Source organism: Pungitius pungitius, chromosome 16 (genome assembly GCF_949316345.1).
Source record: "Pungitius pungitius chromosome 16, fPunPun2.1, whole genome shotgun sequence".
In the NCBI taxonomy this organism is placed as follows: Eukaryota; Metazoa; Chordata; class Actinopteri; order Perciformes; family Gasterosteidae; genus Pungitius; species Pungitius pungitius.
The window spans coordinates 47,501-75,463 of record NC_084915.1 but is presented as its reverse complement, the minus strand read 5'-3'; the positions used below and the strand labels follow the sequence as shown (position 1 = coordinate 75,463).

The following is a 27,963-nucleotide window of genomic DNA, read 5'->3' as shown; positions in this document are numbered from 1 at the left end:
CAGGTGATATTTAATACTTTGAAAATATACACGCCCAGGAGCCCTGCACCACCAGCCTCTCCGGCCGGTCCCGGGCCCCCACACTTAAGCACCCTTCCTCGGACTAAGCCCCCTACACCCGCCCTCCAACAGCTACGTGCCCCAGGTGATATTTAATACTTTGAAAATATAAACGTCCAGGAGAGGGGGACCTGCCTCCGCCCCTGGCCCGCGCCAGAGGCACCCTAGGCGGGCTGGTCCCCCCCTCTCGCTGACTTTCGTTCTGTGTTTAACTCCATCCAGGAGAGGGGGACCTGCCTCGGCCCCTGGCCCTCGCCAGAGGCACCCAAGGCGGGCTGGTCCCCCCCTCCTCTCGCTGACTTTCGTTCTGTGTTTAACTCCATCCAGGAGAGGGGGACCTGCCTCGGCCCCTGGCCCTCGCCAGAGGCACCCAAGGCGGGCTGGTCCCCCCCTCCTCTCGCTGACTTTCGTTCTGTGTTTAACTCCATCCAGGAGAGGGGGACCTGCCTCCGCCCCTGGCCCGCGCCAGAGGCACCCTAGGCCCGCCTGGCCCCCCGCTCTCGCGCCCCAGGTAATCCAAGAATAATCCAAGTAAAGGGGGTCGGTGGGGCCCGCGCCCGGCGCCGACAAAAGCTTGGATCGAGGGCTGACTTTCAGTAGATCGCAGCGAGGGAGCTGCTCTGCTACGTACGAAACCCTGACCCAGAATCAGGTCGTCTGCAAGTGATTTAGCACCAGGTTCTCCACAAACATGCGGTGCGAGGTAGGAGAGGGGCGACCATCATCCGGCCGCGCCCCAGCCCTGTCTCGAACGGCTCTACTAACCGGCCGAAGCCGGCTATAACACTGGGGTTCGAGAAGCTGTGTTGTCCGGACGCGCGCCAGCCAGACGCTTGGGAACGGCGGAGGCCCCCGCGCGGGGGTCCGCTCACTGGCGTGCCGACGCGCTCCGTGGGAGGACCGCTGGGACAGACGGGGCGTCTTGGTCTCGCTACCAATGGGGCGACCGGGGGGCGGCGGGGGGCAGTCCGGAGACTGACACCCTCGCACGGCCCACCCGGCCATAGAGGCGAACACGCAGCCTGGGAACCGTCCGCCCAGACACCGACCGAGGTCGGCTGGCGGGGGCCCCAGGTAGGCGGGTCTCGATTGCAAATCGGTCAGAAAACCACGGGGGCGGAGCTCGGGAAGCGTCCCCCCGAAGCCGGGCTCCGCTGTCGGCGAGCCTCCGCTTACAAAGCAGCTGTGGGTGAAAATCAGAAAACTGTGTAAAATTACGCTTCTGCCACCCCCAAAAAGCTCAAAATGAGGCCCGATGAGGTTCGGGTGGGGGGGGCAGTGGACCGTGTGAAGCCCGGCCTCCTCCTCTGGAGGCCTCTGTTCTCGAAAACTGGGTTTCTGAAAACGGGCGCAGGGTGGCCCCTGGGGTCCGCCTTAAAGCACCCAAAATCGGAACAATAAGCAAAGACCCAGAGGCCCTCTGGGCTTCTGGCCTTATATTACGATTCTGACTTAGTTTCTGAGGGGCCAAAGAATGAAGCCCAGAAAATTCCCCCCATTGTCCGATTTTTTGCCCCATTCTCCGATTTTTACTTAGTCTCTGGAGCACATGCTCCCTTATTCTCCGAATTTTTGCCCAGGATCTTCTGGGTTTCTGCTCACTTTACGATTTTTACTTGGTCTCTGGAGCAAATGCTCCTTATTCTCCGATTTTCGGCCCAGGATCTTCTGGGTTTCTGCTCACTTTACGATTTTTACTTAGTCTCCGGAGATAATGCTCCTTATTCTCCGATTTTTTGCCCAGGACCTTCTGGGTCTCTGCTTATTCTCCGATTTTTACTTAGTCCCTGGAGCACATCCTCCTTATTGTCCGATTTTCGGCCCAGGAGCCTCTGGGTCTCTGCTTATTCTCCGAATTTTACTTGGTCTCCACGGATCATTGTCTGCATTTTACTCTTTTTCACCATTTTCAACGCTTTAAGCGAACACTCGCCCGACACATTTCCCGATCATTATCCGAATTTTTAAAAATTAGACCACTATCACACTTTGAATAAAACAACTAAACACTTTGAAATTAACCACTAAACAAATAGAAAAATACAACTAAACACTTTGAAATTAACCACTAAAGAAATAGGAAAATACAACTAAACACTTTGAATTAAACAACTAAACACTTTGAAATTAACCACTAAACAAATAGAAAAATACAACTAAACACTTTGAAATTAACCACTAAAGAAATAGGAAAATACAACTAAACACTTTGAATTAAACAACTAAAACACTTTGAATTAAACAACTAAACACTTTGAAATAAACCACTAAAGAAATAGGAAAATGCTAATAAACACTTTGATTTAAACCACTAAAACACTTTGAATTAAACCACTAAACAAATAGAAAAATACAACTAAACACTCTGAAATTAACCACTAAACACTTTGAATTAAACAACTAAACACTTTGAATTAAACCACTAAACACTTTGAAATAAACAACTAAACACTTTGAATTAAACCAATAAAAACTTTGAAATAAACCACTAAAGAAATAGGAAAATGCTAATAAACACAGTCTCTGGAGCCCATGCTCCTTATTGTCCGATTTTTACTTGGTCTCCACGGATCTCTTTTTCTCCATTTTCAACGCTTTAAGCGAACACTCGCCCGACACATTTCCCGATCATTATCCGAATTTTTAAAAATTAAACCGCTATCACACTTTGAATAAAACAACTAAAACACTTTGAATTAAACAACTAAAGAAATAGGAAAATGCTAATAAACACTCTGAAATTAGCCACTAACACACTTTGAAATTAACCACTAAACACTTAGAAAAATACAACTAAACACTTTGAAATTAACCACTAAACACTTAGAAAAATACAACTGAACACTTTGAAATTAACCACTAAACACTTTGAAATTAACCACTAATTACTTAGAAAATATCCACTAAACACTTTGAAATTAACCACTAAACACTTTGAAATTAACCACTAAACACTTTGAATTAAACAACTAAACACTTTGAAATTAACAACTAAACACTTTGAAATTAACAACTAAACACTTTGAAATTAACAACTAAACACGCTGAAATTAACCACTAAACACGCTGAAATTAACCACTAAACACTTTGATTTAAACCACTAAAGAAATAGAAAAATGCAACTACACACTTTGAATTAAACCACTAAACACTTTGAAATAAACAACTAAACACTTTGAAATAAACCACTAAAGAAATAGGAAAATGCTAATAAACACTTAGTCTCTGGAGCCCATGCTCCTTATTGTCCGATTTTCTGCCCAGGACCTCTGCTTATTCTCCGAATTTTACTTAGTCTCTGGAGCCCATGCTCCTTATTGTCCGATTTTTACTTGGTCTCCACGGATCTCTTTTTCTCCATTTTCAACGCTTTAAGCGAACACTCGCCCGACACATTTCCCGATCATTATCCGAATTTTTAAATTAAACCGCTATCACACTTTGAATAAAACAACTAAAACACTTTGAATTAAACAACTAAACACTTTGAATTAAACAACTAAAGAAATAGAAAAATACAACTAAACACTTTGAATTAAACCACTAACACACTTTGAAATTAACCACTAAACACTCTGAAATAAACCACTAAAGAAATAGAAATATACAACTAAACACTTTGATTTAAACCACTAACACTCTGAAATAAACCACTAAAGAAATAGAACCATACAACTAAACACTTTGAAATTAACCACTAACACTCGTGTGGGATCCGGCCTATCTACACCGCATCTCGTGAAGCTCCCCGCCTGAGCCATGCCCAGTGAAGGACCACCCAAGTCGGACTCTCACCTTGCCCCCCTCCAAACCCACGGCCCAGCACCTACCACCAACGCCCCAATAAGGCCCCCCTAAAACGGATTCTTCACCACACGCTCCGCATGGACACCCACACTACCAGGCTCTCCATCCGTCCCCGGGCCCCCACACTTAAGCACCCCCCCTCGGACTAAGCCCCCTAGACCCGCCCTCCAAGAGCTCCGCGCCCCAGGTGATATTTAATACTTTGAAAATATACACGCCCAGGAGCCCTGCACCACCAGCCTCTCCGGCCGGTCCCGGGCCCCCACACTTAAGCACCCCCCCTCGGACTAAGCCCCCTAGACCCGCCCTCCAAGAGCTCCGCGCCCCAGGTGATATTTAATACTTTGAAAATATACACGTCCAGGAGCCCTGCACCACCAGCCTCTCCGGCCGGTCCCGGGCCCCCACACTTAAGCACCCTTCCTCGGACTAAGCCCCCTACACCCGCCCTCCAACAGCTACGTGCCCCAGGTGATATTTAATACTTTGAAAATATAAACGTCCAGGAGAGGGGGACCTGCCTCGGCCCCTGGCCCGCGCCAGAGGCACCCTAGGCGGGCTGGTCCCCCCCTCTCGCTGACTTTCGTTCTGTGTTTAACTCCATCCAGGAGAGGGGGACCTGCCTCGGCCCCTGGCCCTCGCCAGAGGCACCCAAGGCGGGCTGGTCCCCCCCTCCTCTCGCTGACTTTCGTTCTGTGTTTAACTCCATCCAGGAGAGGGGGACCTGCCTCGGCCCCTGGCCCTCGCCAGAGGCACCCAAGGCGGGCTGGTCCCCCCCTCCTCTCGCTGACTTTCGTTCTGTGTTTAACTCCATCCAGGAGAGGGGGACCTGCCTCCGCCCCTGGCCCGCGCCAGAGGCACCCTAGGCCCGCCTGGCCCCCCGCTCTCGCGCCCCAGGTAATCCAAGAATAATCCAAGTAAAGGGGGTCGGTGGGGCCCGCGCCCGGCGCCGACAAAAGCTTGGATCGAGGGCTGACTTTCAGTAGATCGCAGCGAGGGAGCTGCTCTGCTACGTACGAAACCCTGACCCAGAATCAGGTCGTCTGCAAGTGATTTAGCACCAGGTTCTCCACAAACATGCGGTGCGAGGTAGGAGAGGGGCGACCATCATCCGGCCGCGCCCCAGCCCTGTCTCGAACGGCTCTACTCACCGGCCGAAGCCGGCTATAACACTGGGGTTCGAGAAGCTGTGTTGTCCGGACGCGCGCCAGCCAGACGCTCGGGAACGGCGGAGGCCCCCGCGCGGGGGTCCGCTCACTGGCGTGCCGACGCGCTCCGTGGGAGGACCGCTGGGACAGACGGGGCGTCTTGGTCTCGCTACCAATGGGGCGACCGGGGGGCGGCGGGGGGCAGTCCGGAGACTGACACCCTCGCACGGCCCACCCGGCCATAGAGGCGAACACGCAGCCTGGGAACCGTCCGCCCAGACACCGACCGAGGTCGGCTGGCGGGGGCCCCAGGTAGGCGGGTCTCGATTGCAGATCGGTCAGAAAACCACGGGGGCGGAGCTCGGGAAGCGTCCCCCCGAAGCCGGGCTCCGCTGTCGGCGAGCCTCCGCTTACAAATCAGCTGTGGGTGAAAATCAGAAAACTGTAAAATCAGCCTTCTGCCACCCCCAAAAAGCTAGAAATTAGGCCCAATGAGGTTCGGGTGGGGGGGGGCAGTGGACCGTGTGAAGCCCGGCCTCCTCCTCTGGAGGCCTCTGTTCTCAAAAACTGGGTTTCTGAAAACGGGCGCAGGGTGGCCCTTAGGGTTAGGGTTAGGGCACCCAAAATCGGAACAATAAGCAAAGACCCAGAGACCCTCTGGGCTTCTGGCCTTATATTACGATTCTGACTTAGTTTCTGACGGAGCAAAAAATGTAGCCCAGAAAATTGCCCCCATTGTCCCGATTTTTCGCCCTATTCTCCGATTTTGACTTAGTCTCTGGAGCACCTGCTCCTTATTCTCCGATTTTCGGCCCAGGATCTTCTGGGTTTCTGCTCACTTTACGATTTTTACTTAGTCTCTGGAGCAAATGCTCCTTATTCTCCGATTTTCGGCCCAGGATCTTCTGGGTTTCTGCTCACTTTACGATTTTTACTTAGTCTCTGGAGCAAATGCTCCTTATTCTCCGATTTTTGGCCCAGGATCTTCTGGGTTTCTGCTCACTTTACGATTTTTACTTAGTCTCTGGAGCACATGCTCCTTATTGCCCGATTTTTGGCCCAGGATCCTCTGGGTCTCTGCTTATTCTCCGATTTTTACTTAGTCCCTGGAGCACATCCTCCTTATTGTCCGATTTTCGGCCCAGGAGCCTCTGGGTCTCTGCTTATTCTCCGATTTTTACTTGGTCTCCACGGATCATTGTCTGCATTTTACTCTTTTTCTCCATTTTCAACGCTTTAAGCGAACACTCGCCCGACACATTTCCCGATCATTATCCGAATTTTTAAAAATTAAACCACTATCACACTTTGAATTAAACCACTAAAGAAATAGGAAAATGCTAATAAACACTTTGATTTAAACCACTAAAACACTTTGAATTAAACCACTAAACAAATAGAAAAATACAACTAAACACTCTGAAATTAACCACTAAACACTTTGAATTAAACAACTAAACACTTTGAATTAAACCACTAAACACTTTGAAATAAACAACTAAACACTTTGAATTAAACCAATAAAAACTTTGAAATAAACCACTAAAGAAATAGGAAAATGCTACTAAACACTTAGTCTCTGGAGCACATGCTCCTTATTGTCCGATTTTCTGCCCTCTTTCTCTGGGTCTCTGCTTATTCTCCGAATTTTACTTAGTCTCTGGAGCCCATGCTCCTTATTGTCCGATTTTTGGCCCTCTTTCTCTGGGTATCTGCTTATTCTCCGAATTTTACTTAGTCTCCGGAACTCATGCTCCTTATTGTCCGATTTTCTGCCCGGGACCTTCTGGGTCTCTGCTTATTCTCCGAATTTTACTTGGTCTCCACGGATCATTGTCTGCATTTTACTCTTTTTCTCCATTTTCAACGCTTTAAGCGAACACTCGCCCGACACATTTCCCGATCATTATCCGAATTTTTAAAAATTAGACCACTATCACACTTTGAATAAAACAACTAAACACTTTGAAATTAACCACTAAACAAATAGAAAAATACAACTAAACACTTTGAAATTAACCACTAAAGAAATAGGAAAATACAACTAAACACTCTGAAATTAACCACTAAACACTTTGAATTAAACAACTAAACACTTTGAATTAAACCAATAAAAACTTTGAAATAAACCACTAAACAAATAGAAAAATACAACTAAACACTTTGAAATTAACCACTAAAGAAATAGGAATAAACAACTAAACACTTTGAATTAAACCAATAAAAACTTTGAAATAAACCACTAAAGAAATAGGAAAATGCTACTAAACACTTAGTCTCCGGAACTCATGCTCCTTATTGTCCGATTTTCTGCCCGGGACCTTCTGGGTCTCTGCTTATTCTCCGAATTTTACTTGGTCTCCACGGATCATTGTCTGCATTTTACTCTTTTTCTCCATTTTCAACGCTTTAAGCGAACACTCGCCCGACACATTTCCCGATCATTATCCGAATTTTTAAAAATTAAACCACTATCACACTTTGAATTAAACCACTAAAGAAATAGGAAAATGCTAATAAACACTTTGATTTAAACCACTAAAACACTTTGAATTAAACCACTAAACAAATAGAAAAATACAACTAAACACTCTGAAATTAACCACTAAACACTTTGAATTAAACAACTAAACACTTTGAATTAAACCAATAAAAACTTTGAAATAAACCACTAAAGAAATAGGAAAATGCTACTAAACACTTAGTCTCTGGAGCACATGCTCCTTATTGTCCGATTTTCTGCCCTCTTTCTCTGGGTCTCTGCTTATTCTCCGAATTTTACTTAGTCTCTGGAGCCCATGCTCCTTATTGTCCGATTTTTGGCCCTCTTTCTCTGGGTATCTGCTTATTCTCCGAATTTTACTTGGTCTCCGGAACTCATGCTCCTTATTGTCCGATTTTCTGCCCGGGACCTTCTGGGTCTCTGCTTATTCTCCGAATTTTACTTGGTCTCCGGAACTCATGCTCCGTATTGTCCGATTTTCTGCCCTCTTTCTCTGGGTATCTGCCTATTTTACGATTTTTACTTAGTCTCCGGAACTCATGCTCCTTATTCTCCGATTTATTTCCCAGGATCTTCTGGGTTTCTGCCTATATTACGATTTTTACTTGGTCTCCGGAACTCATGCTCCGTATTGTCCGATTTTCTGCCCTCTTTCTCTGGGTCTCTGCTCACTTTACGATTTTTACCTAGTCTCCACGGATCATTGTCTGCATTTTACTTTTGTTCACCCTTTCCAACGCTTTAAGCGGACACTCGCCCGACACTTTTCCCTATTATCCGAATTTCCCACCTGCTTTCAGCCACTCATTGTTCGACTCAACACCCTCATATTCACTTGCCTGCATCCCTTATTGTCCGAATTTTACTTTGAATTAAATAATTAAAACACTTTGAAAAAACAACTAAACACTTTGAAATTAACCACTAAAGAAATAGGAAAATGCAACTAAACACTTTGAAATTAACCACTAAACAAATAGAAATAAACCACTAAAGAAATAGAAAAATACAACTAAACACTTTGATTTAAACCACTAACACTCTGAAATAAACCACTAAAGAAATAGAAATATACAACCAAACACTTTGAAATTAACCACTAAACACTCTGAAATAGACCACTAAAGAAATAGGAAAATGCTACTAAACACTTTGAAATTAACCACTAACACTCTGAAATAAACCACTAAAGAAATAGAACCATACAACTAAACACTTTGAAATTAACCACTAACACTCGTGTGGGATCCGGCCTATCTACACCGCATCTCGTGAAGCTCCCCGCCTGAGCCATGCCCAGTGAAGGACCACCCAAGTCGGACTCTCACCTTGCCCCCCTCCAAACCCACGGCCCAGCTCCTACCAACCCAGTCTCCAAAAAAAGCGTGAAATAGCTACGTTGGTCCACCGTGATAAACGTAGTCATGTTACGTTTCCCCTCAAAATAACGTAACTATGTTACGTTATTTTGGCCCATTCATTTACATTGCTTTGCAAATAGGTCACGTGACTATCAAGTTTCCCGTTAGTGAAAAGAAAAACATGGCGGACGGTCAGCATAATCTCCGTGAAAAACACAATATTTTAAGAAAGCATCAGCATTTGTATGCATTTCGATGGCATTTCTAGCGAGAAGTATGCGTTATTCTTTCATAATCTTCTATCAGAGACTGTAGAAGACCTTCCGTTTATTCGTTTCTGCGAAGATTTGAGTGTCTCTTTGGGAAAGCGTGGGAATGCAACGTTTGTTTCTGCGGTCATTTTTTTTCAGCATTAAAGGCACTAATCGCCAACACAAAGCACTCAAATCACATTATGACTTTTCAAACATAAATTGGCATATTTTTATGAGTTTTCATTGAAAGAATGCATACTTTCCGGGGGCTTGAATGCTGAACGCTTTAGCGCATGTGTGTCTCTTTCAAAACCTTCCCTTCCGTTTCAGGCTACGATTTCATGGTTACGTTGCGGTGGTTGCTATGGACGCTGGAATTGCTGCTTGGACACCTAGTTCAGTGATGCTTAACCCGGGTTCGATCGGTTAAGTCACTCTCAGGGGTTCAGCAGACACACACTCCGGTCAAGTGGTCCACGACTTCAAAAATAATGTATATAGTAAAAGTGATAGACGGGCTTTTCGATGGTGGATGGCGGAAACGGTACTCTTTTAAGGGAGATAAGCCCCGCCCCTCTCAGGCGCGAATGTGTGCGTGTGTTTGTGTGTGTGTGCGCGCGCACGCGCGAGGTTCGGTGAATGCGCTGATGAAGCTCGCTGCCTCATTATGTAATGATTTTATTTGAATAATCCTCCTGGCTGTTGTTTGTTTGTTTGTTTGTTTGTTTGTTTGCTTCTTTGTACGTAAATATCTGCCTTTGTACCAAATACTCTGCCAATAAAGGTTGATTAGAATAAAACAAACAAAAAATACATTTACAGTGTCAGACGCACTGGTCACGTGAACGGTCACATTTAAATAAAGTTGCAAGAAGAAGAAGAAGAAACATGAGGAAGTCAGGTTTAAAAAAAAAAAAAATGAAATTTTTCCGTGGAAAATGCAATATGCAATAATGCTACCAAGTTTCATATTGTCTGAGTCATTGTCGTATTTGTCATTTATGTTATTTACTGTAAACGTTAACGAGGGGTCGTACATCTAATTCCGGATACTATGAAACAATTAAAAGGAACTATGAAAAAAAAAAAAAGGATATTAAGATATACCTGCATCATAACTCTATGCCGCATGCACAAGCGGGTCAGGCACAGTACGGAAACTCAACTGGGACAATACATATTAGGTAAGGGTTTGAGGTTTTAGTGTTTGAACTTTATTTGTTGTTTTGAACATAACAAGACATATGAACATAAAAAAATATATCTATGTCATTTAAGACTTGGTGTCTTCCTTGGCTACCCACTCGAGGGGCCAGGTCTTCCCACTGTGAAAAAGATTTGTTATTATATCAGCAATGAACAAAATTCAAAAACATGTCAATAGAGAAGAACAGTTTTGAGTCAATTTTTTTACATGAATTCAGTAACCTGATTACTGTAGTTGACATCATTATGAAAGTTTGATTAAGGAGTACACATAAACTATTTTGATGCTTCACCCTTTAAACTGTTAAAACAATAATGAGAATAATAATAATGCTATTTCTTTGCTAATATTTGAGACGATAGAATAGAATGAAGAGACATATTGCATACCACATCGAACAGGGCTCCCACTCAATAAGTTCCATTGTTTTTCCCTAGACAGTATTAAAACATATTAACCATTAGTAAGTTAACATGTGCTTCTGTAAAAAAGAGTTTGTAGTAAATAGAAGTATCAGCATTTTCACCTGTAGACAATGAAGTAAAAGGAAAAATAAAACCTAGATAAACAAAGAACTATTATTAAGTATTAGTATAAATATGAAATTCACCATTTAAAACAGTAATATGAAAACAACATTCAAGTATAGAATATGGGATCCGACCAAAATGTGTACAAATAAGCAGTATATTCAACAGTGTGTGAATGTATTATTAGTATATATATATATATATATATATATATATATATATATATATATATACAGTATATACACACACACACTAATATCACTGGTCATTACTTGCACTTTCTATATGCACTTTCTATGTGCATATAGAAAGTGCATATAGAGAAGTAATGACTAGTGATTTTAGTACTTATTGTATAGTTTGATGGCATGCGGCAGGAAAGATTTCCTGTATCTTTCCCTTTGGCAGATATTTCATCTCATGTTATGAGAAAACAAACCTTAAGCCTTTTGTGGTTTACGACCCTCTTGACTGGATAAAATGTTTCTGTACCAGACATCCTATGGCTGCATTCTAAAAGAGAAAAATAAAGTATACAGTTACAATGTTTTGCATGTTAATATCAATCCTTTTGACAAAAAGAAATGAAGTCAGACACAGTGGATGAAGGACTAAAATGCTAAAAATTACCAAGAAACTGAGTTCAGTGCATTATTCAGATTGCAGGGATCTTAATAGTTACTGTTAGTCCAAAAAACAAGGATAAGAAAAATGACAGGGCCACATAACTGAGTTGATCTGCATACTAGTTATTAGTATAACTAATATGCAGTAATATTTGATTAATCTTCATGTTTAATTAATTGCCTACCTCTGGCTCTGAGGGTCCTGGTGGATGGCTGGACGGCGGGGCTGGTGGTGAACCTGCGGGATGGCTGGATGGCGGGGCTGGTGGTGGTGAACCTGCGGGATGGCTGGATGGCGGGGCTGGTGGTGGTGAGGCTGCGGGATGGCTGGATGGCGGGGCTGGTGGTGGTGAGGCTGCGGGATGGCTGGATGGCGGGGCTGGTGGTGGTGAGGCTGCGGGATGGCTGGATGGCGGGGCTGGTGGTGGTGAGGCTGCGGGATGGCTGGATGGCGGGGCTGGTGGTGGTGAGGCTGCGGGATGGCTGGATGGCGGGGCTGGTGGTGGTGAGGCTGCGGGATGGCTGGATGGCGGGGCTGGTGGTGGTGAGGCTGCGGGATGGCTGGATGGCGGGGCTGGTGGTGGTGAGGCTGCGGGATGGCTGGATGGCGGGGCTGGTGGTGGTGAGGCTGCGGGATGGCTGGATGGCGGGGCTGGTGGTGGTGAGAATGGTGGATGGCTGCTGGTCAGTCCAACCTCAATGAAATCAAAACACAATTAAGGTTAATTTATTTTTCAATAGTAGCAGACCCTATATTACCTGCAACTGGTATTTAGAAAGTCCTCCCCGTGTCTGCGTCTATTTTCTCCGGGGACTCTGGTTTCCTGTCACAGTCCAAAGACATGCATCTTAGGTTAACTGGTGACCCTAAACTGCCTGTAGGTATGAATGGTTGTCTGTCTCTATGTCTCAGCCCTGCAATAAAGCAGCAACTTGTCCAGCGTGGACCCTGTCCTCATCCATTAACAGCTGGGATGGGCCCCAGCAACTCCTGCAATCTAATAAGCATAAGCAGTTACAAATAATGTATGTATGTATGTATTTATAAAGACCCTTGCTCAAATTTGTACTTTTAATGTATATGGGTCATCTAAAATATGCCCCTAAATACATCTGAGGTTGTCACTAAGGAGGAACTTTCATATTCCTCCACCTGAAGAGATCTTTTTGCGTGTTAGTAAAAGGTGAGATTATTGCACAACCGACACATCATCTCAAACTAGGTGTGACTGAGGAAAAACACAACCTCAATCCAAATTCAACTTCTCCATCTCAACAATGATGCTCTTCGTACAAACCTAACAGATGCAACAGTGGTGAAATTTCATAGCTCTCAGTGAGAAAGTAAATGTTGTACTGTGTGTGCTATTACCATTTTTATGCAGGAAAACGTTAAATTTGTTAAAATAAGTATTAACTATCAACTACATATTATAGAACATAACTGGAGAGGTACATAATAAAATAACAGCCTAGACTCAGACTACAAATTGATTTTATCCGTAAGTGTGGAAAATGAAAATAGCTGTCTGATCATCAGGCTTTAATAAAGTATTCATGAGATTCTGATTCTGATTCTGATCAGTTTTTATAGTACTAGGATATGTTGACAATTAAAGGTATCACAGATACAGTTCATGGGCTTACCGTCAACTACCACCTCATATAAGGTCTTCATCCTGTCGAGGCATTCCACAGCGTAGTTAGAAAGCTGCCACTTTGGGTGCAGGATATTCCCGGACCAGTTGCCAGGCGTTTTGCCTGGTTTGCGGATCATAATGATGGCCTTGTGCCCCAGTGCATGTAACTTTTCAAGTATTAAAAATATAAATTAAGATATCATACAGAATTTTCACAAGCATGAATCATACAAAAAGACATGCAACACATACCAAAATTGATGCCTCATCCATAACATGTGAGATGGTCCTATTCTTTTTCTGCTTTTTTAGCCAGTCATCTTTTTTTGCTTGAAATTTCTCAAGTCTTTTGGCAAGTCTTTGCTTTTTTGGCTGTACCGCCTGGCAAGACTTGCACGTCTTCGCAGCCACAGGAATACCTGCATTGCAGCTCGTGCAGCTGGTTGTGGTTGACCCTCTTGGCATTTTTGACCTGGAATATAAAGCAATATTTATATCTAAGCAACCAGAGGCCTGTTCTTAGCAGCCTTATCAATGTAATTAAGATAAGATACCATATCAATATTATCTCAATATAGATATAAAATCAACAATAACAGTAGATTGCTTACATGAGGAAGGATGGACTGTTGTTATAGGGTTTATATAGCACGTTAATTAGTGTAAATTGCACATTGTTGATTAAAAATGCACATTACTGATTAAGAGATATGAATACAGTGATAGTATTGCACAAATTAACATGCAAAGCTTAATTTACAACCCCCTATTCTAAGACAGAAATGCAAATACACAGTGCAGAAAAGGATCATACAGTTTACAGGTAAACTTAAAACTGTAAACAGGTTGTTCCTAGAACAAATTAATTTATAAAAAATGAAGAAAAAGATTTAACAGGATTTCTTTTGAAGTCGGAACCTGTTCTCTACACTACACTCACAAACGCACCCCCATGTTTTCTTGAAGGTTATTCATTCTTAATGGTCCTAAAAAGACGACTAAATAAAAACGTGTCTTTCGTCTTGCTAACTGCCTAACTGCTGTTATTAGCGAGCTAGCTAGCTTGATTAGCTAGATGATGAGGCCCATGACGTTCCTTAATTAAAAACGTGACAACGAGGTGCTCACGTGCCACGTGTAATTATATTCAATAAAAATATATTCAGACTACATGAAATATTAATTACCCGTCCAGCTTCAGCTACACTGCCGTGTAAAGAGTGCATACAGTTAGCGCCAATATGTGCACGACCCGCCTTATTCTGCCTCTGATTGGCTTACTGTGATCTGTAACCAATCACCAACACAGATAGCCAGATATATATATATATATATATATATATATATACATATAGATAGATTAATTTAGATAATATAGAAAAATTATGAACAAAAGCTTAAACAAAAGCTATGTACATGTATAAAGCTGAATAGGTAAATATATACACATATACATATTTTTATATATCATATATCACACAGAAATATTTTTTTACTTTGGTTTCACTTAACTCTCTCTGTAGCTAAGGCTGAGAGAGAGTTATTTCTGTGTGTTCACATACCTGGCAATAAAAGTGATACTGATTCTGGATAGTAGCATATAAAGTAAAGAGCAGCATACAAAATAAAGTAAAATAAACACGTGGATGTGGGTTAGGGTTGGGGATGTATGTAAAGCTTTGGGGGAAGTCGTTCTCTCCGTGCCCTCATGACCCTGTCTGCCAGAGGGGAGTGTGCTAAAACGACATTGCCCAGGGTGTGAACAGTGAGACCTCATCTTACATCTTAGTTTCTCAGCCGGGCAGAGTAGATTCGTTCCAGAGATGGAAAAGGGACACCAATGATCTTAGATGCACCCTTAATTAGTGCCTGTCCTTTCTCTCCTCTAAGGTACAGCTGCAAAACCCCACATGCATCCATAGCCCAGATCACTTTATATGGTGCACTGATAGAAGTTGGTGAGGAATCTGTTGGAGCCAGGTTTTTCCGAGGGTCCACTGTGGGAAGAGTCTCTGCTGGGCCTTCTTCACCACTTCTCTGGTGGTCACCTCCCAGGTCAGGTCCCCTGAGAGATGATCACTTATGTAGGTGAAACTCCCCACCTGTTTCACTTCCGGTGATCACCAGACATGTATTGTGCCTCTGTGTTTTATTAAGTCTTTGATAAGCTCCTTTATCTTGTTGTTGAAGTGATTGTTCTGACACCAGGATGTGAGGGCCTGGACTTAACCCCTAACCCTAACCCTAGAGAGTGCACTACTCTATGCTGTTGTCTGCTGGGGGAGTGGCGCTACAGATAAAAACTATAGGCGCCTGGACAAAGTGGTGAAAAAGGCCAGTTCTGTTGTAGGCAGAAGACTAGACTCTCTCAGTGCTGTGGTGGAGAAACAGATGAAAAGGAAATTATATTGTTATGGATAATAATAAACATCCCCTCCACAACATCCTGGCGGGTCAGAGGACCAGCTACAGTGAGAGGCTCATCTCTCTGCACTGTAGGCCTGAGAGGTTCAGGAGGTCCTTTGTCCCCACAGCCATGAGGGTTTTTAACAGTGACTGCTGACATGTTCTTCTCTAATTTATTTAGTCATTGATATTATTGTTGATAGTATATAATCATTGTAAATATTTATATATTTACTTTTTAAGCTACTCTACTAATTTGAATTTTCCCCACCGGGGGATGAATAAAGTATTTTTCTATTCTATAAGAAGGCGAAACAGCCATCCTGTTATTACACATAATTCAGATTAAGAAGGGTGACTCTCAAACATCTGTAACTGTGTATTCTATACTGTGCATTAAATGTACAGTTTATCTTTACAGGTTAAATAATGTAATGTAGTGCAAGAAAATGTCACAATAGTGGAAATTAAAGTCATTTATTTTATATAGGAACACACAGTATGCACAAACCATATAACAATTGCAGACATTTACAATGGAGAGCACGTTGGTGTGGACTCTGCAGGTACAGCGTCAGACTGCAGTGTTCTCCAGAATGAGCCCAACGATGGCTCCCATTAGTCTTCATCTGTTGACGAGCTACTATCCAAGTTTTCTTCCTCAGAGGAAGAGTCATCCAAAGACACCATGTGTTGTCCCAGGATATGCAGATATGTTGCGCGTGCTGAAGTCTGCTGTGCTTGAACTTCACACAGTCTTCTTTTTAATATGCAGAGTAGTCCCTCACGTCCACTCTCTGTCAATGCTTCAGTGCTGCCTGAGATTGTTTGACATCAAACATTTAAATAATTAGTTAGCTTTATTATCATTATCATCAGACAAGAATAAGACACAGAAGCATATATACATACTTTGACCTGTGATTCCTTCAGAGAGCTGGGAGGAAAGATCTTCAATCTTTCTAGCCATGCTCCGCATGTACTCCCAGTGCTGCTTAATTTCCTGAACCACAATTACGGCTTCTTCCTTAAGTCTATCCAGCAGCATTACTTTGTCATAGACTTTTTTTTTCTCGATCATATCACTGTGACCTGCAGTTCATACCATCAAACATGTTAGCAATTATAGAAAGGTTTGTGCATGGGCAATTTTACACACTAAGTATCCTACTTACATTGCCATGGCCAGGAGAAGTTTTCTTTGACCAAGAGCTCGTCAGGAGGAGGGAGTTTGTCAGCATCCCCCACAACAGTGTTGTAGTCAGCAATGGCCTCGTCCAAAGCTATCTTTTCTGCCGCAATCTTTTTCCTCAATTTATGTCTCTGCTTACTGCCAACTGAAGGGTGAAACAAAAGATGATTGTGTAAAATAATAAATTTACAGGGTAATAAATAATAATAATTAAAAAAGCTTTTATGGTCTCACCTGTCTGACGATAGAGATGAAACTTTCGCTGCTTGATGCTCAGATAGAGTCCTTCAATAGTATTCTGTCGGCTGTCATTTGGAACAGTTGCTCCTTGTGAAGACAAGTAAAGTTACTTCATGTCACTCTCTGTTGACAATTAAACCAATTTTCTCCAAACCTATAATGAGAATGTGTACCACAAAGCAGGTTTACAAGATATATTGCAATATCTGGGTTCAGTAACCCCTGCATTGATTGTGGTTAACTATTAGGACAAAACTTGCTCAGTTAACCCTGACATTATCTCCAGATGTAAATGTGTTCAGTGACAGAAGCTACATGTCTTTAATACAAGTAACATTGTCAGAAACAAATATAAATCATAAATAAAAAATCAGTTGCAGCTGCATCAAACAGAGATATAAAAAAGGTGAAATGTACATTTGAGCTACAATGGGAACAAAATACTTTAAACCATTTTCAATTGATGTTATTTCCAATTAGTGGGGTCTAGATGAGAATATTCTGTAAATAGGCATAATGCACAATACTCCTCTCCCCATACTACCTGTTGTCCACTGCTGAACATCACACACCCATTGCTGTACTGTGTCTTCCTGAATAGCCAACTCGGTGGTAAGTTGTTTAAGATCTGTTGATGCATCTGGAATCCTCTGTACAGTCTGTCAAAACAAATCCAAAAACAGAAAACTGTGTCATGGAAGTTTTTGGTCAGACAAACTGGTGACAAGTTTGTCAAACAACTCCTTATTAAGAAGAATTATCCTTCTCACCCTACCATTTTGCTTTTGTTTGCCTATTTGCACAAAAAGGGTTCTATCAGTTCTAGGACAAAAACATGCTTACACCAGGTGTTGTCTAAGTAAACATTCTGTCTGTTCTCCCTTAACTCTTACCAGTCCCACTGTGTCCCTAGGTTACACTTTGTATAATTATATAAAACAATACTGAGTAGAGTATAATTTAATAAGATTATCTTTGAATATATAGTTTTTCCATTATAAGTCAATATAGTCCATACCTTGATGTATCTTTTTGCTAATGTCCGGTCAAGGTGTTCTGCCTTCCGCTTGTTCCAGCCACTTGCCTGGATGGTAAGCATGTCTGTGCGAACTTGAAAAAAAAGCACATTAGGGCAAGAAACCAGACACTAAACAAATTAAATAATTTAGATGAAAAAATATTTACCTGCTTTTGCCATGAACTTAGAACATAAGGCTGCTCGAGAAAGGAAACTGTTTACTTGTTCAACTTCTTCTCCTAAGGTTGTACCAGCTCCTTCCTGGTTACGTCCTCCCCACTTCAACTACAAAACATTTAATGAATTGTTAGACTTTGAAAAAACATAAGAGTGGGGGGGTTTATAAAAACAATGTGTCAATAATTACCTCACACGTCCATGAATGCGCTTTAGCATGCATAATCGAAAGAAATGGGCGCATGTTCAACAGGTCTTGTAGCTCTGGGCAGAAACGGACCACCCTCTCCAGATATGGCCAGTATTTGCACACTACATCTGAGCAAAAATACTTCACAGTCTGTGAATTCAACTGTTTCTGGAGATATAATGGGTATGCAAATATTTCCCCACGGAACATATTCAGTCCTTTGAGCAAGACCCCGTGACGGCAGACAGCAACTTCCACGCCTTCCTCATCCAATTTGCTTGCTGACTTACTCGCAGACTCTCGTGCTGCCACCCATTGACCTGCACCACATCTTGCTTTCGCAGGATTCTAAAACGAGATGAAAGCAGACATATATAGATGAACTCAAACTGAATTAATTTAACAGTGAATGTCTGTAACATGTCAATGTGGTTGTCATAGTAAATACAAATTGTAAGTATACTGCATGTGTTTATCAAAATGTTACAATAAAGAAATGTAAATGTACATGTTTGGTTGTCCCATGGATGTAGTCAACAAAGGAGGACACTTCAGCATCCTTGGCCAGAAACACTCCATCAAAAAATCCATTCGGTCTAAAAAATAAATAAATAAATAGAAAGGATTAAAATAACTATTACAATAGCACTGTCCATTTTAATTTGAAAAAAATACTACACACCCCGGTTGGCTCTTAAAGCGGTAAAGTTTTCGGTTCCCATCCACTGCAACAGCCAGCATGGAGGGTGTGCATGCAGGGCACTGAAAATGCTGCACCAGAGACATCCTTTCCACTTCAAATTTGGCATAGATCCATTCCAGAAATGCCTTCTGCATAGTATCCCCACATATCTGGCCGCTCTAAAAGGAAAACGTAAAAGTAAGGCCATGATAAAATTAGATCAATACATTTGAAAATCGTCGCATTGAAAAAGAAAAATTACATACGAGGGGACATTTGCCATTACATGTCTGGCCAATACCTAGCCAAATGTTGTTTCCTCCGGTGTATGCTCCCCTGCTGACTAGAACCTTGATCTTTCTGCCTGCTTGATCATACTACCTAGGGGTCACCCCTTTGTTCCTTCCTTTCTGACTTTGTCTGGGACCCATCCCTGCATTCAACTCCAATAAACTTGCACCATCTCAGCAATCTTGGTTGTTTTCTTCAACAACATCTTGTACTCACCCGACCAAAGACTTTTGTGCGGTGTTCTAGCATGCTAACAAAAGCTTGCCGTGACATTCCTGGGGCAGTGATCTTGAGATCCTCAAATGTACTGAACAAATCCACAGTGTACAAAGTGTCAAAGTTGGCTGTGGCTGGCCAATAACCACTGTCAACGAGATCACCTATGTCCAGTGACCAGGACTTTCCGCAGGGGCAGCTGACACATGGAAGGGACAGATTGTAACGACCTGAATATCAAAATAAAAATAAGTTACTCCAATATACAAGGAATATAAAAAGGTCAATACTGTATTAAAAGACTAGTTTGGAAAATCCTTACCGTTCATTCCAATCAAAATTACTTGCTTTCCTGGAGAAACACTTGTTTGTCCATAGGAACAATCGCAGTGAGGAAGCCTGATTGGTAAGTAACACTCTACAGAATAAAATAAGAACATTTCACATAATAAATAATTGGAAAATAAGGGTGTTTTTTTAGTGTGATATAGGTTAATATTGAATTTAACACATTTTAATTACAAAATAGCTCACATAGTGATTAATTGGTTACCTTTTTCATGGTAGGAGAATTTTCCTCCCTCGTCTTCCTTGATGTATGTGGAAGGTGACAATGGCCTAAAAAAACCCTCTATCATAGAAGTTCTGTTATGGAGTACCATAGACTCATGTATTGCAATATCACACGCAGTGCAGTAAAGTGGTCTTGGCAAACAATCTCTGCATGTCACTACTGCAAGCTTTTGTCCACAGTGTTGGCATAGTCCCTGTTTAGGCCTCTGTGATGATAACATCTGGTTAACCATAAAGGGCCTTAACGTACTCCACTTTTCAAAGGTTAAACGTTGCCTTTCCTTCCACTGGGATGAGACAGTGTTACGTTTTGGGGGTGTCTGTGTTGGTTTGTGTCCTGTCTCTCCATGTACAGGAAATCTGCAGGCAAGATGGCTACCCTTCAACCAAGGTGCAGCCGATTGGATACGACTGATGGCAGAGCGATTCTGGTGGCTCGCTGGTGTCCTCTCTCATGGTTCTGTGTTTATTTCCGTCGTTGGGGTTTGTGAGTATCTTGTTCAGAGAGAGAGAGAGAGAGAGAGAGAGTTTTTGTTTGTTAAAAAAGGTAGCCTCAGAGCGTGGGCTCTTTGGTTTAGTGTGTATGTTACATTTGTTTTGTATACCGTTTGTTATTTGAGTTAAACATTTTTTCTTCCTGTGTTGCAAGGGGAGGGGAAAGGGGATATTGTTAGGGAAGAGACCCATGGGTATACACCACCCGTAGCTGACTGCCTGTCTAGATACACTAGGCAAGACCTGGGCGGACCACTCCCTGTACTTTTGGTTAGCGGGCCTCATCCGTGCCCGAGGTAGAGTAAAGGGGGGGGGGATTTAAGTTAGTTAGGGAAGTGTTCACCCTTTTTGCTTGTTTCTTTGCTTTGGTCTCGCCCAGCCCCTTTTCCCCTGAACATTTGTTTGGTTTTTCCTTTTAAGGAGAGAATAAACCTCCTATTTTGTTTACACCGTTTGTCTGTGTGTCTGTAGTCGTCACTCACACCACGACCCCATACCTCTGGTCGCCGCGTTCATCAGGGCTCATGTTTGCAGGGGTTGCGCTCCCTTACACCTAGACTAAGGGAGACGTAACAGACAGGTTCTTCAACAGGACATTCCAAGAGGTCTTGAACTTCTTGGATAAGGGAGTCTAAAAGACAAAGGAGAAAATTAGCTGTAAAGTAAGGTTAAATGTAGCTAAACACAACAACAAGAAAACAAAAACACGAGAAGAGAGAATAAGAAAAGTAACCTAAGTTTTGGCTGGTCTCTGTCTCTGCCTTTTGTCCATATGTCGACGAACAGGAAGGTTCTGCGCTCCCAGACGTCACTGCCAACAGTATAAAGATAATTAGAATAATTAGAATTAATAATTTAGTTCATTAAAATAAATAAATAATTATAAGCTAGCTATAAGCTTGAAGACCACGAACCAGTGGCGGGTCCCCGTTTCCGTTTCTCCCCAGTCCTACGTCTTTTTGGGAGAGGTTGGCCGTCTTCATCTTCTTCAAGCCAAACACCTTTTTGGTGGCTTGAAGCTGACTCTTTTCTTTGCTTGACGTGAAACACAAACTCTTTAATATCAGGCAACAGTAAAAAAAAACGTTCCATACACACTACTTCTCAGAAATAACTATACGTTTCAAGTGACTATATTAAACGACGCTACCAAGGGCGAAGGTGCAAATTAGGAAAAAATATCTCGGCACTCTACATTTCTCAGAATATATTCTTCGTACCTTATATTCTTCTAAAAACAGGTCGGCAAGAAATAGCTGATCTTTCTTGTCGTCTACGATCCTTACACGACTCTTCCTCATGTTTTTCTTTTTCTTCCTATCCTCCTCCTCCTCCATCTTTTTTCTTCTTCTTCTTCTTCTTCTTCTGTTTCTTCTTCTTCTTGCAACTTTATTTAAATGTGACCGTTCACGTGACCAGTGCGTCTGACAATGTAAATGTATTTTTTGTTTGTTTTATTCTAATCAACCTTTATTGGCAGAGTATTTGGTACAAAGGCAGATATTTACGTACAAAGAAGCAAACAAACAAACAAACAAACAACAGCCAGGAGGATTATTCAAATAAAATCATTACATAATGAGGCAGCGAGCTTCATCAGCGCATTCACCGAACCTCGCGCGTGCGCGCGCACACACACACAAACACACGCACACATTCGCGCCTGAGAGGGGCGGGGCTTATCTCCCTTAAAAGAGTACCGTTTCCGCCATCCACCATCGAAAAGCCCGTCTATCACTTTTACTATATACATTATTTTTGAAGTCGTGGACCACTTGACCGGAGTGTGTGTCTGCTGAACCCCTGAGAGTGACTTAACCGATCGAACCCGGGTTAAGCATCACTGAACTAGGTGTCCGAGCAGCAATTCCAGCGTCCATAGCAACCACCGCAACGTAACCATGAAATCGTAGCCTGAAACGGAAGGGAAGGTTTTGAAAGAGACACACATGCGCTAAAGCGTTCAGCATTCAAGCCCCCGGAAAGTATGCATTCTTTCAATGAAAACTCATAAAAATATGCCAATTTATGTTTGAAAAGTCATAATGTGATTTGAGTGCTTTGTGTTGGCGATTAGTGCCTTTAATGCTGAAAAAAAATGACCGCAGAAACAAACGTTGCATTCCCACGCTTTCCCAAAGAGACACTCAAATCTTCGCAGAAACGAATAAACGGAAGGTCTTCTACAGTCTCTGATAGAAGATTATGAAAGAATAACGCATACTTCTCGCTAGAAATGCCATCGAAATGCATACAAATGCTGATGCTTTCTTAAAATATTGTGTTTTTCACGGAGATTATGCTGACCGTCCGCCATGTTTTTCTTTTCACTAACGGGAAACTTGATAGTCACGTGACCTATTTGCAAAGCAATGTAAATGAATGGGCCAAAATAACGTAACATAGTTACGTTATTTTGAGGGGAAACGTAACATGACTACGTTTATCACGGTGGACCAACGTAGCTATTTCACGCTTTTTTTGGAGACTGGGTTGGTAGGAGCTGGGCCGTGGGTTTGGAGGGGGGCAAGGTGAGAGTCCGACTTGGGTGGTCCTTCACTGGGCATGGCTCAGGCGGGGAGCTTCACGAGATGCGGTGTAGATAGGCCGGATCCCACACGAGTGTTAGTGGTTAATTTCAAAGTGTTTAGTTGTATGGTTCTATTTCTTTAGTGGTTTATTTCAGAGTGTTAGTGGTTAATTTCAAAGTGTTTAGTAGCATTTTCCTATTTCTTTAGTGGTCTATTTCAGAGTGTTTAGTGGTTAATTTCAAAGTGTTTGGTTGTATATTTCTATTTCTTTAGTGGTTTATTTCAGAGTGTTAGTGGTTTAAATCAAAGTGTTTAGTGGTTTATTTCTATTTGTTTAGTGGTTAATTTCAAAGTGTTTAGTTGCATTTTCCTATTTCTTTAGTGGTTAATTTCAAAGTGTTTAGTTGTTTTTTCAAAGTGTTTTAATTATTTAATTCAAAGTAAAATTCGGACAATAAGGGATGCAGGCAAGTGAATATGAGGGTGTTGAGTCGAACAATGAGTGGCTGAAAGCAGGTGGGAAATTCGGATAATAGGGAAAGGTGTCGGGCGAGTGTCCGCTTAAAGCGTTGGAAAGGGTGAACAAAAGTAAAATGCAGACAATGATCCGTGGAGACTAGGTAAAAATCGTAAAGTGAGCAGAGACCCAGAGAAAGAGGGCATAAAATCGGACAATACGGAGCATGAGTTCCGGAGACCAAGTAAAATTCGTAATATAGGCAGAAACCCAGAAGATCCTGGGAAATAAATCGGAGAATAAGGAGCATGAGTTCCGGAGACTACGTAAAAATCGTAATATAGGCAGATACCCAGAGAAAGAGGGCAGAAAATCGTGGAGAATAAGGAGCATGAGTTCCGGAGACTAAGTAAAAATCGTAAAATAGGCAGAGACCCAGAGAAAGAGGGCAGAAAATCGGACAATACGGAGCATGAGTTCCGGAGACTAAGTAAAATTCGTAATATAGGCAGATACCCAGAGAAAGAGGGCAGAAAATCGGACAATACGGAGCATGAGTTCCGGAGACTAAGTAAAATTCGTAATATAGGCAGAAACCCAGAAGATCCTGGGCAAAAATTCGGAGAATAAGGGAGCATGTGCTCCAGAGACTAAGTAAAAATCGGAGAATGGGGCAAAAAATCGGACAATGGGGGGAATTTTCTGGGCTTCATTTTTTGGCCCCTCAGAAACTAAGTCAGAATCGTAATATAAGGCCAGAAGCCCAGAGGGCCTCTGGGTCTTTGCTTATTGTTCCGACTTTGGGTGCTTTAAGGCGGACCCCAGGGGCCACCCTGCGCCCATTTCATGAAACTCAATTTTTAGAAACAGAGGCCTCCAGAGCAAGTGCCCAGGCATCACACGGCCCACTGCCCCACCACCCGAACCCTTATTGGGTCACATTTTGAGCTTTTTGGGGGGGGCAGAGGCGTAATTTTACAGTTTGCTGATTTTCACCCACGGCTCATTTGTAAGCTTAAAGCAAACGTAAAGGAATTGACGGAATGTTTGTGAATCCCTGGGCGCGATTACACCCTGCCATATGCCATACATTGGCTTCAGCTCTATGGCCTGGGACACAGAGCTGACGCTCTGCCATTCACCGTACATTGGCTCCAGCTCCATGTCCGGGACACGGAGCTGACATTATGCCGTTTGTCGTACACTGAACAGGGGCAAACGAATCCATACCACTGCACGGACATTAGCGCCCTAGACCATTACAAATGGTACATTTTGAGAGTGAAAACCCTAACCCTACTGTCCCCTTCACAATACCACCTGGGCGACCCATTGTATCAGACTGTGGAAGTGAATCTCACCGCATTGCACAATACATCGACTCATATTTGAACCCCCTCTCTCAAAAACATCCCAGCTACATAAAAGACACATATGACTTTGTCCAGAAAATCCAGTCATGCAATATCACCCCTACAAGCCGCCTTTTTTCTATTGATATTGACTCGCTGTACACCAACATCGAAACCACCTTGGGCCTCAAAGCAGTCAGAGACATTTTTTGCAACGGCCCACTACTTACCTCTGGCACAACCTCTACAACTCCAGACCCAGATTCAAATCCGGGAAATTGTGGAGGACCTGTGGAGAACAAAGAAAATTACAGCAAAACAAAAACAGTTTCTAGCCGGTGAGGATCCCCCACGTCCCCGAATCTTCTATCTTTTACCAAAGATACACAAGGATCCAGAAACATGGACTGTCCCCTTCACAATACCACCTGGGCGACCCATTGTATCAGACTGTGGAAGTGAATCTCACCGCATTGCACAATACATCGACTCATATTTGAACCCCCTCTCTCAAAAACATCCCAGCTACATAAAAGACACATATGACTTTGTCCAGAAAATCCAGTCATGCAATATCACCCCTACAAGCCGCCTTTTTTCTATTGATATTGACTCGCTGTACACCAACATCGAAACCACCTTGGGCCTCAAAGCAGTCAGAGACATTTTTTGCAAATTCCCGGACCCCACCAGGCCAGATGAAGCCCTCCTCCAACTACTTGAATTGGGACTTACCAAAAATGACTTCCAATTTAACCATCGGTGGTTTCTCCAGGTACATGGCACGGCCATGGGGAAGAAATTCGCACCAGCGTATGCAAATATTTACATGGCCGACTGGGAACAAACGGTTTTCACTAAATGTATTCATAAACCCACCTTCTATGCCAGGTACCTGGACGACATCTTTGGTATCTGGGAACATTCAGTGGAGGACTTTGAGACATTCATTTCCATTCTCAATAATCACCATCCCTCCATCTCTGTCAAATACAATCTACAAACAGAAAAAATAGAGTTTCTAGACACAGAAGTTTACATCATTCCAGGGGACAAGGGGAGACACAGACTTGGAACTAGGGTTTACTTCAAACCGACCGACACCCATGCCCTGCTGCACAGATCCAGTTACCATCCGAAACATACTTTTCGAGGCATCGTAAAATCGCAGCTGATCAGATTCCACAGGATCTGTGCAGCAGAGCTGGATGTTCGGTCGGCCACTAAAACACTCTTCCAAGCGCTGTTGCGCAGGGGATATAGCCGTACATTTCTCCGCAACATCGCGAAAGAAGTGAACCAGCAGTTCCAAACTCAAAGAACAGAACAGAAGTCTACTCACCACCTGGTCCCCTTTGTGGCCACCTTCTCCCCGGCCTCTAGGATCCTCATCTCCGCTGTCAAAAGGAACTTCAGGAAGACCCAAGACCACGTACTGCCATTGACCCACTTCCGGGTGATTTCGGCCAATAGGAGGAATAAAAACCTCCAAGATCTCCTCATCCATGCCTCCCTAGGCAATTCAAATCACAACAACCACAATAAAAATGAACCCTCCATATACTTAAAAAGTATAACATTCATCATTAACCCACACACTCACCTGGAAGCACCGGTCTGGCATGTCACGAAACCGCAATCAAAAAATCTGGTTTACGTGATAATCTGTAACACCTGCAAGATGATGTATATTGGGCAAACTAAAAACACACTCATGACAAGACTGAAACAACACCTCTACTACATCCACAAACAAAACAAACACACCTACCTTTATGAGCACTTCTCACACCATGATCCACGAAACCTCAGGATTTCAGTACTGGAATCCGGCACATGGTGGACAGAAGGACAGCGCCTCTTCAAAGAAACCTGGTGGATAAAAAGACTTAAAACTATGTATCCACATGGCCTAAACCAATACTAAATTAACAAACAAAGTTCTTAACCACCTACAACCTGCAAAATAATTGTTGTTAGGAATTATTTTGATTTAGTGTGCCCGTGCATGCCCTTCTGCTTAGGCAGTCGGGCTTTTCTCTTCTAAACCTAACCCTAACCCTAACCCTGTCCGAATGGGACCCTGAAGGGATTAAATTGGCTCACATGTATTCGACCTGGTTGGTTACAGCAGGGATTCCCAAGGTCTTCAAGAAATGCAGAACGACACTGATCCCGAAGACTGGGGATGTTAGTCTACATGGTGATGTTGGTCAATGGCGACCCATCACTATTGCATCCTTGGTCTTGAGACTTTACTCGCGGATCCTCACGGAGAGGATGACAGTGGCCTGTCCCAGCCACCCGCGCCAGAGAGGCTTCATCTCCTCTCCGGGCTGCTCAGAAAACCTCATGCTCCTGAATGGGTGCATGAACCTGAGCAAGCAAGGAAAGTGCTCCCTCGCAGTTGTGTTCATCGATTTTGCGAAGGCCTTCGATACCGTCTCCCACGAGCACCTCCTGAGTGTTCTGGAACAGAAGGGTCTGGACCAACACATGGTGGAGTTGATCAGAGACTCCTATGAAGGGTGTGAGACCAAGGTGTTGTGCCAGGAGGGTAGCACCTCCGGCATAGCCATGAAGGTGGGAGTGAAGCAGGGAGACTCGATGTCCCCTCTCCTCTTTAACCTTGCGTTGGATCCGCTAATCCAGCAACTTGAACGCGAGGGTCGGGGCTTCTCTGCGGAAGGGAAGTCCATTACAGCGATGGCCTTTGCAGATGACCTGGCCATAGTGAGTAGCTCTTGGAAAGGCATGAAGTTCAACTTGAGCATCCTTGAGGACTTTTGCGAGCTTACTGGAATGCGAGCCCAGCCCAGTAAGTGCCACGGGTTCCTGATTGAGAAGAGCGCGGACACGTTGTACCAGGTGAACAGGTGCGATCCGTGGATGGTAAATGGAACGGCCATCCACATGATAGGGCCTGAAGAGAAGGTAAGGTACCTGGGAGTCCAAGTGAACCCGTGGACAGGAATCTCCTCAGGGGATGTGGGTGCGAGTCTACGA

At 43.2% G+C, this 27,963-nt stretch overlaps 2 protein-coding genes and 2 long non-coding RNA genes across 6 annotated transcripts in view; 1 reads left to right on the top strand and 3 right to left on the bottom strand.

Annotated features, from left to right (window-relative positions):
- The window catches only part of LOC134102859 (acetyl-CoA acetyltransferase, mitochondrial), a 410,737-nt gene that overhangs the window by 361,261 nt on the left and 21,513 nt on the right, over positions 1-27,963 (top strand). The gene's annotated exons all lie outside the window — the stretch shown is intronic.
- Positions 15,859-20,416, bottom strand: LOC119199480 (uncharacterized). 2 transcript variants are annotated; one of them, XM_062558093.1, is made up of 13 exons: positions 20,103-20,416; positions 19,872-19,967; positions 19,550-19,779; positions 19,043-19,221; positions 18,869-18,956; positions 18,361-18,708; positions 18,161-18,278; positions 17,994-18,085; positions 17,520-17,634; positions 16,970-17,062; positions 16,719-16,880; positions 16,456-16,635; positions 15,859-16,361 (listed from the first exon to the last, which is right to left on the bottom strand). In XM_062558093.1, exons 1-13 carry the CDS (start codon positions 20,353-20,355, stop codon positions 16,162-16,164), a joined length of 2,154 nt encoding a protein of 717 aa, XP_062414077.1. In that variant the 5' UTR covers positions 20,356-20,416; the 3' UTR covers positions 15,859-16,161. The 2 variants fall into 2 exon arrangements, with proteins under 2 accessions (XP_062414077.1, XP_062414078.1); XM_062558094.1 differs by having other exon boundaries at positions 19,043-19,779.
- LOC134106106 (uncharacterized) lies at positions 21,192-22,018 on the bottom strand. The gene is made up of 4 exons (XR_009942525.1): positions 21,838-22,018; positions 21,532-21,652; positions 21,351-21,428; positions 21,192-21,248 (listed from the first exon to the last, which is right to left on the bottom strand). It is a non-coding gene; the product is annotated as an uncharacterized LOC134106106 (long non-coding RNA).
- Positions 25,186-26,838, bottom strand: LOC119206508 (uncharacterized). 2 transcript variants are annotated; one of them, XR_005118192.2, is made up of 4 exons: positions 26,729-26,838; positions 26,300-26,470; positions 25,837-25,940; positions 25,186-25,246 (listed from the first exon to the last, which is right to left on the bottom strand). It is a non-coding gene; the product is annotated as an uncharacterized LOC119206508 (long non-coding RNA). The 2 variants fall into 2 exon arrangements; XR_009942546.1 differs by having other exon boundaries at positions 25,837-26,470.

Excerpts from the sequence above, each read along its gene's own strand:
- LOC119199480 (XM_062558093.1), bottom strand. The coding sequence starts at position 20,355 with ATGGTTAACCAGATGTTATCATCACAGAGGCCTAAACAGGGACTATGC. Across the intron at positions 17,063-17,519 it reads TGTTCAGCAGTGGACAACAG|GAGCAACTGTTCCAAATGAC; the intron begins GTAGTATGGGGA and ends TGTCTTCACAAG. Across the intron at positions 16,636-16,718 it reads CTTCTCCTGGCCATGGCAAT|GTCACAGTGATATGATCGAG; the intron begins GTAAGTAGGATA and ends TATGAACTGCAG.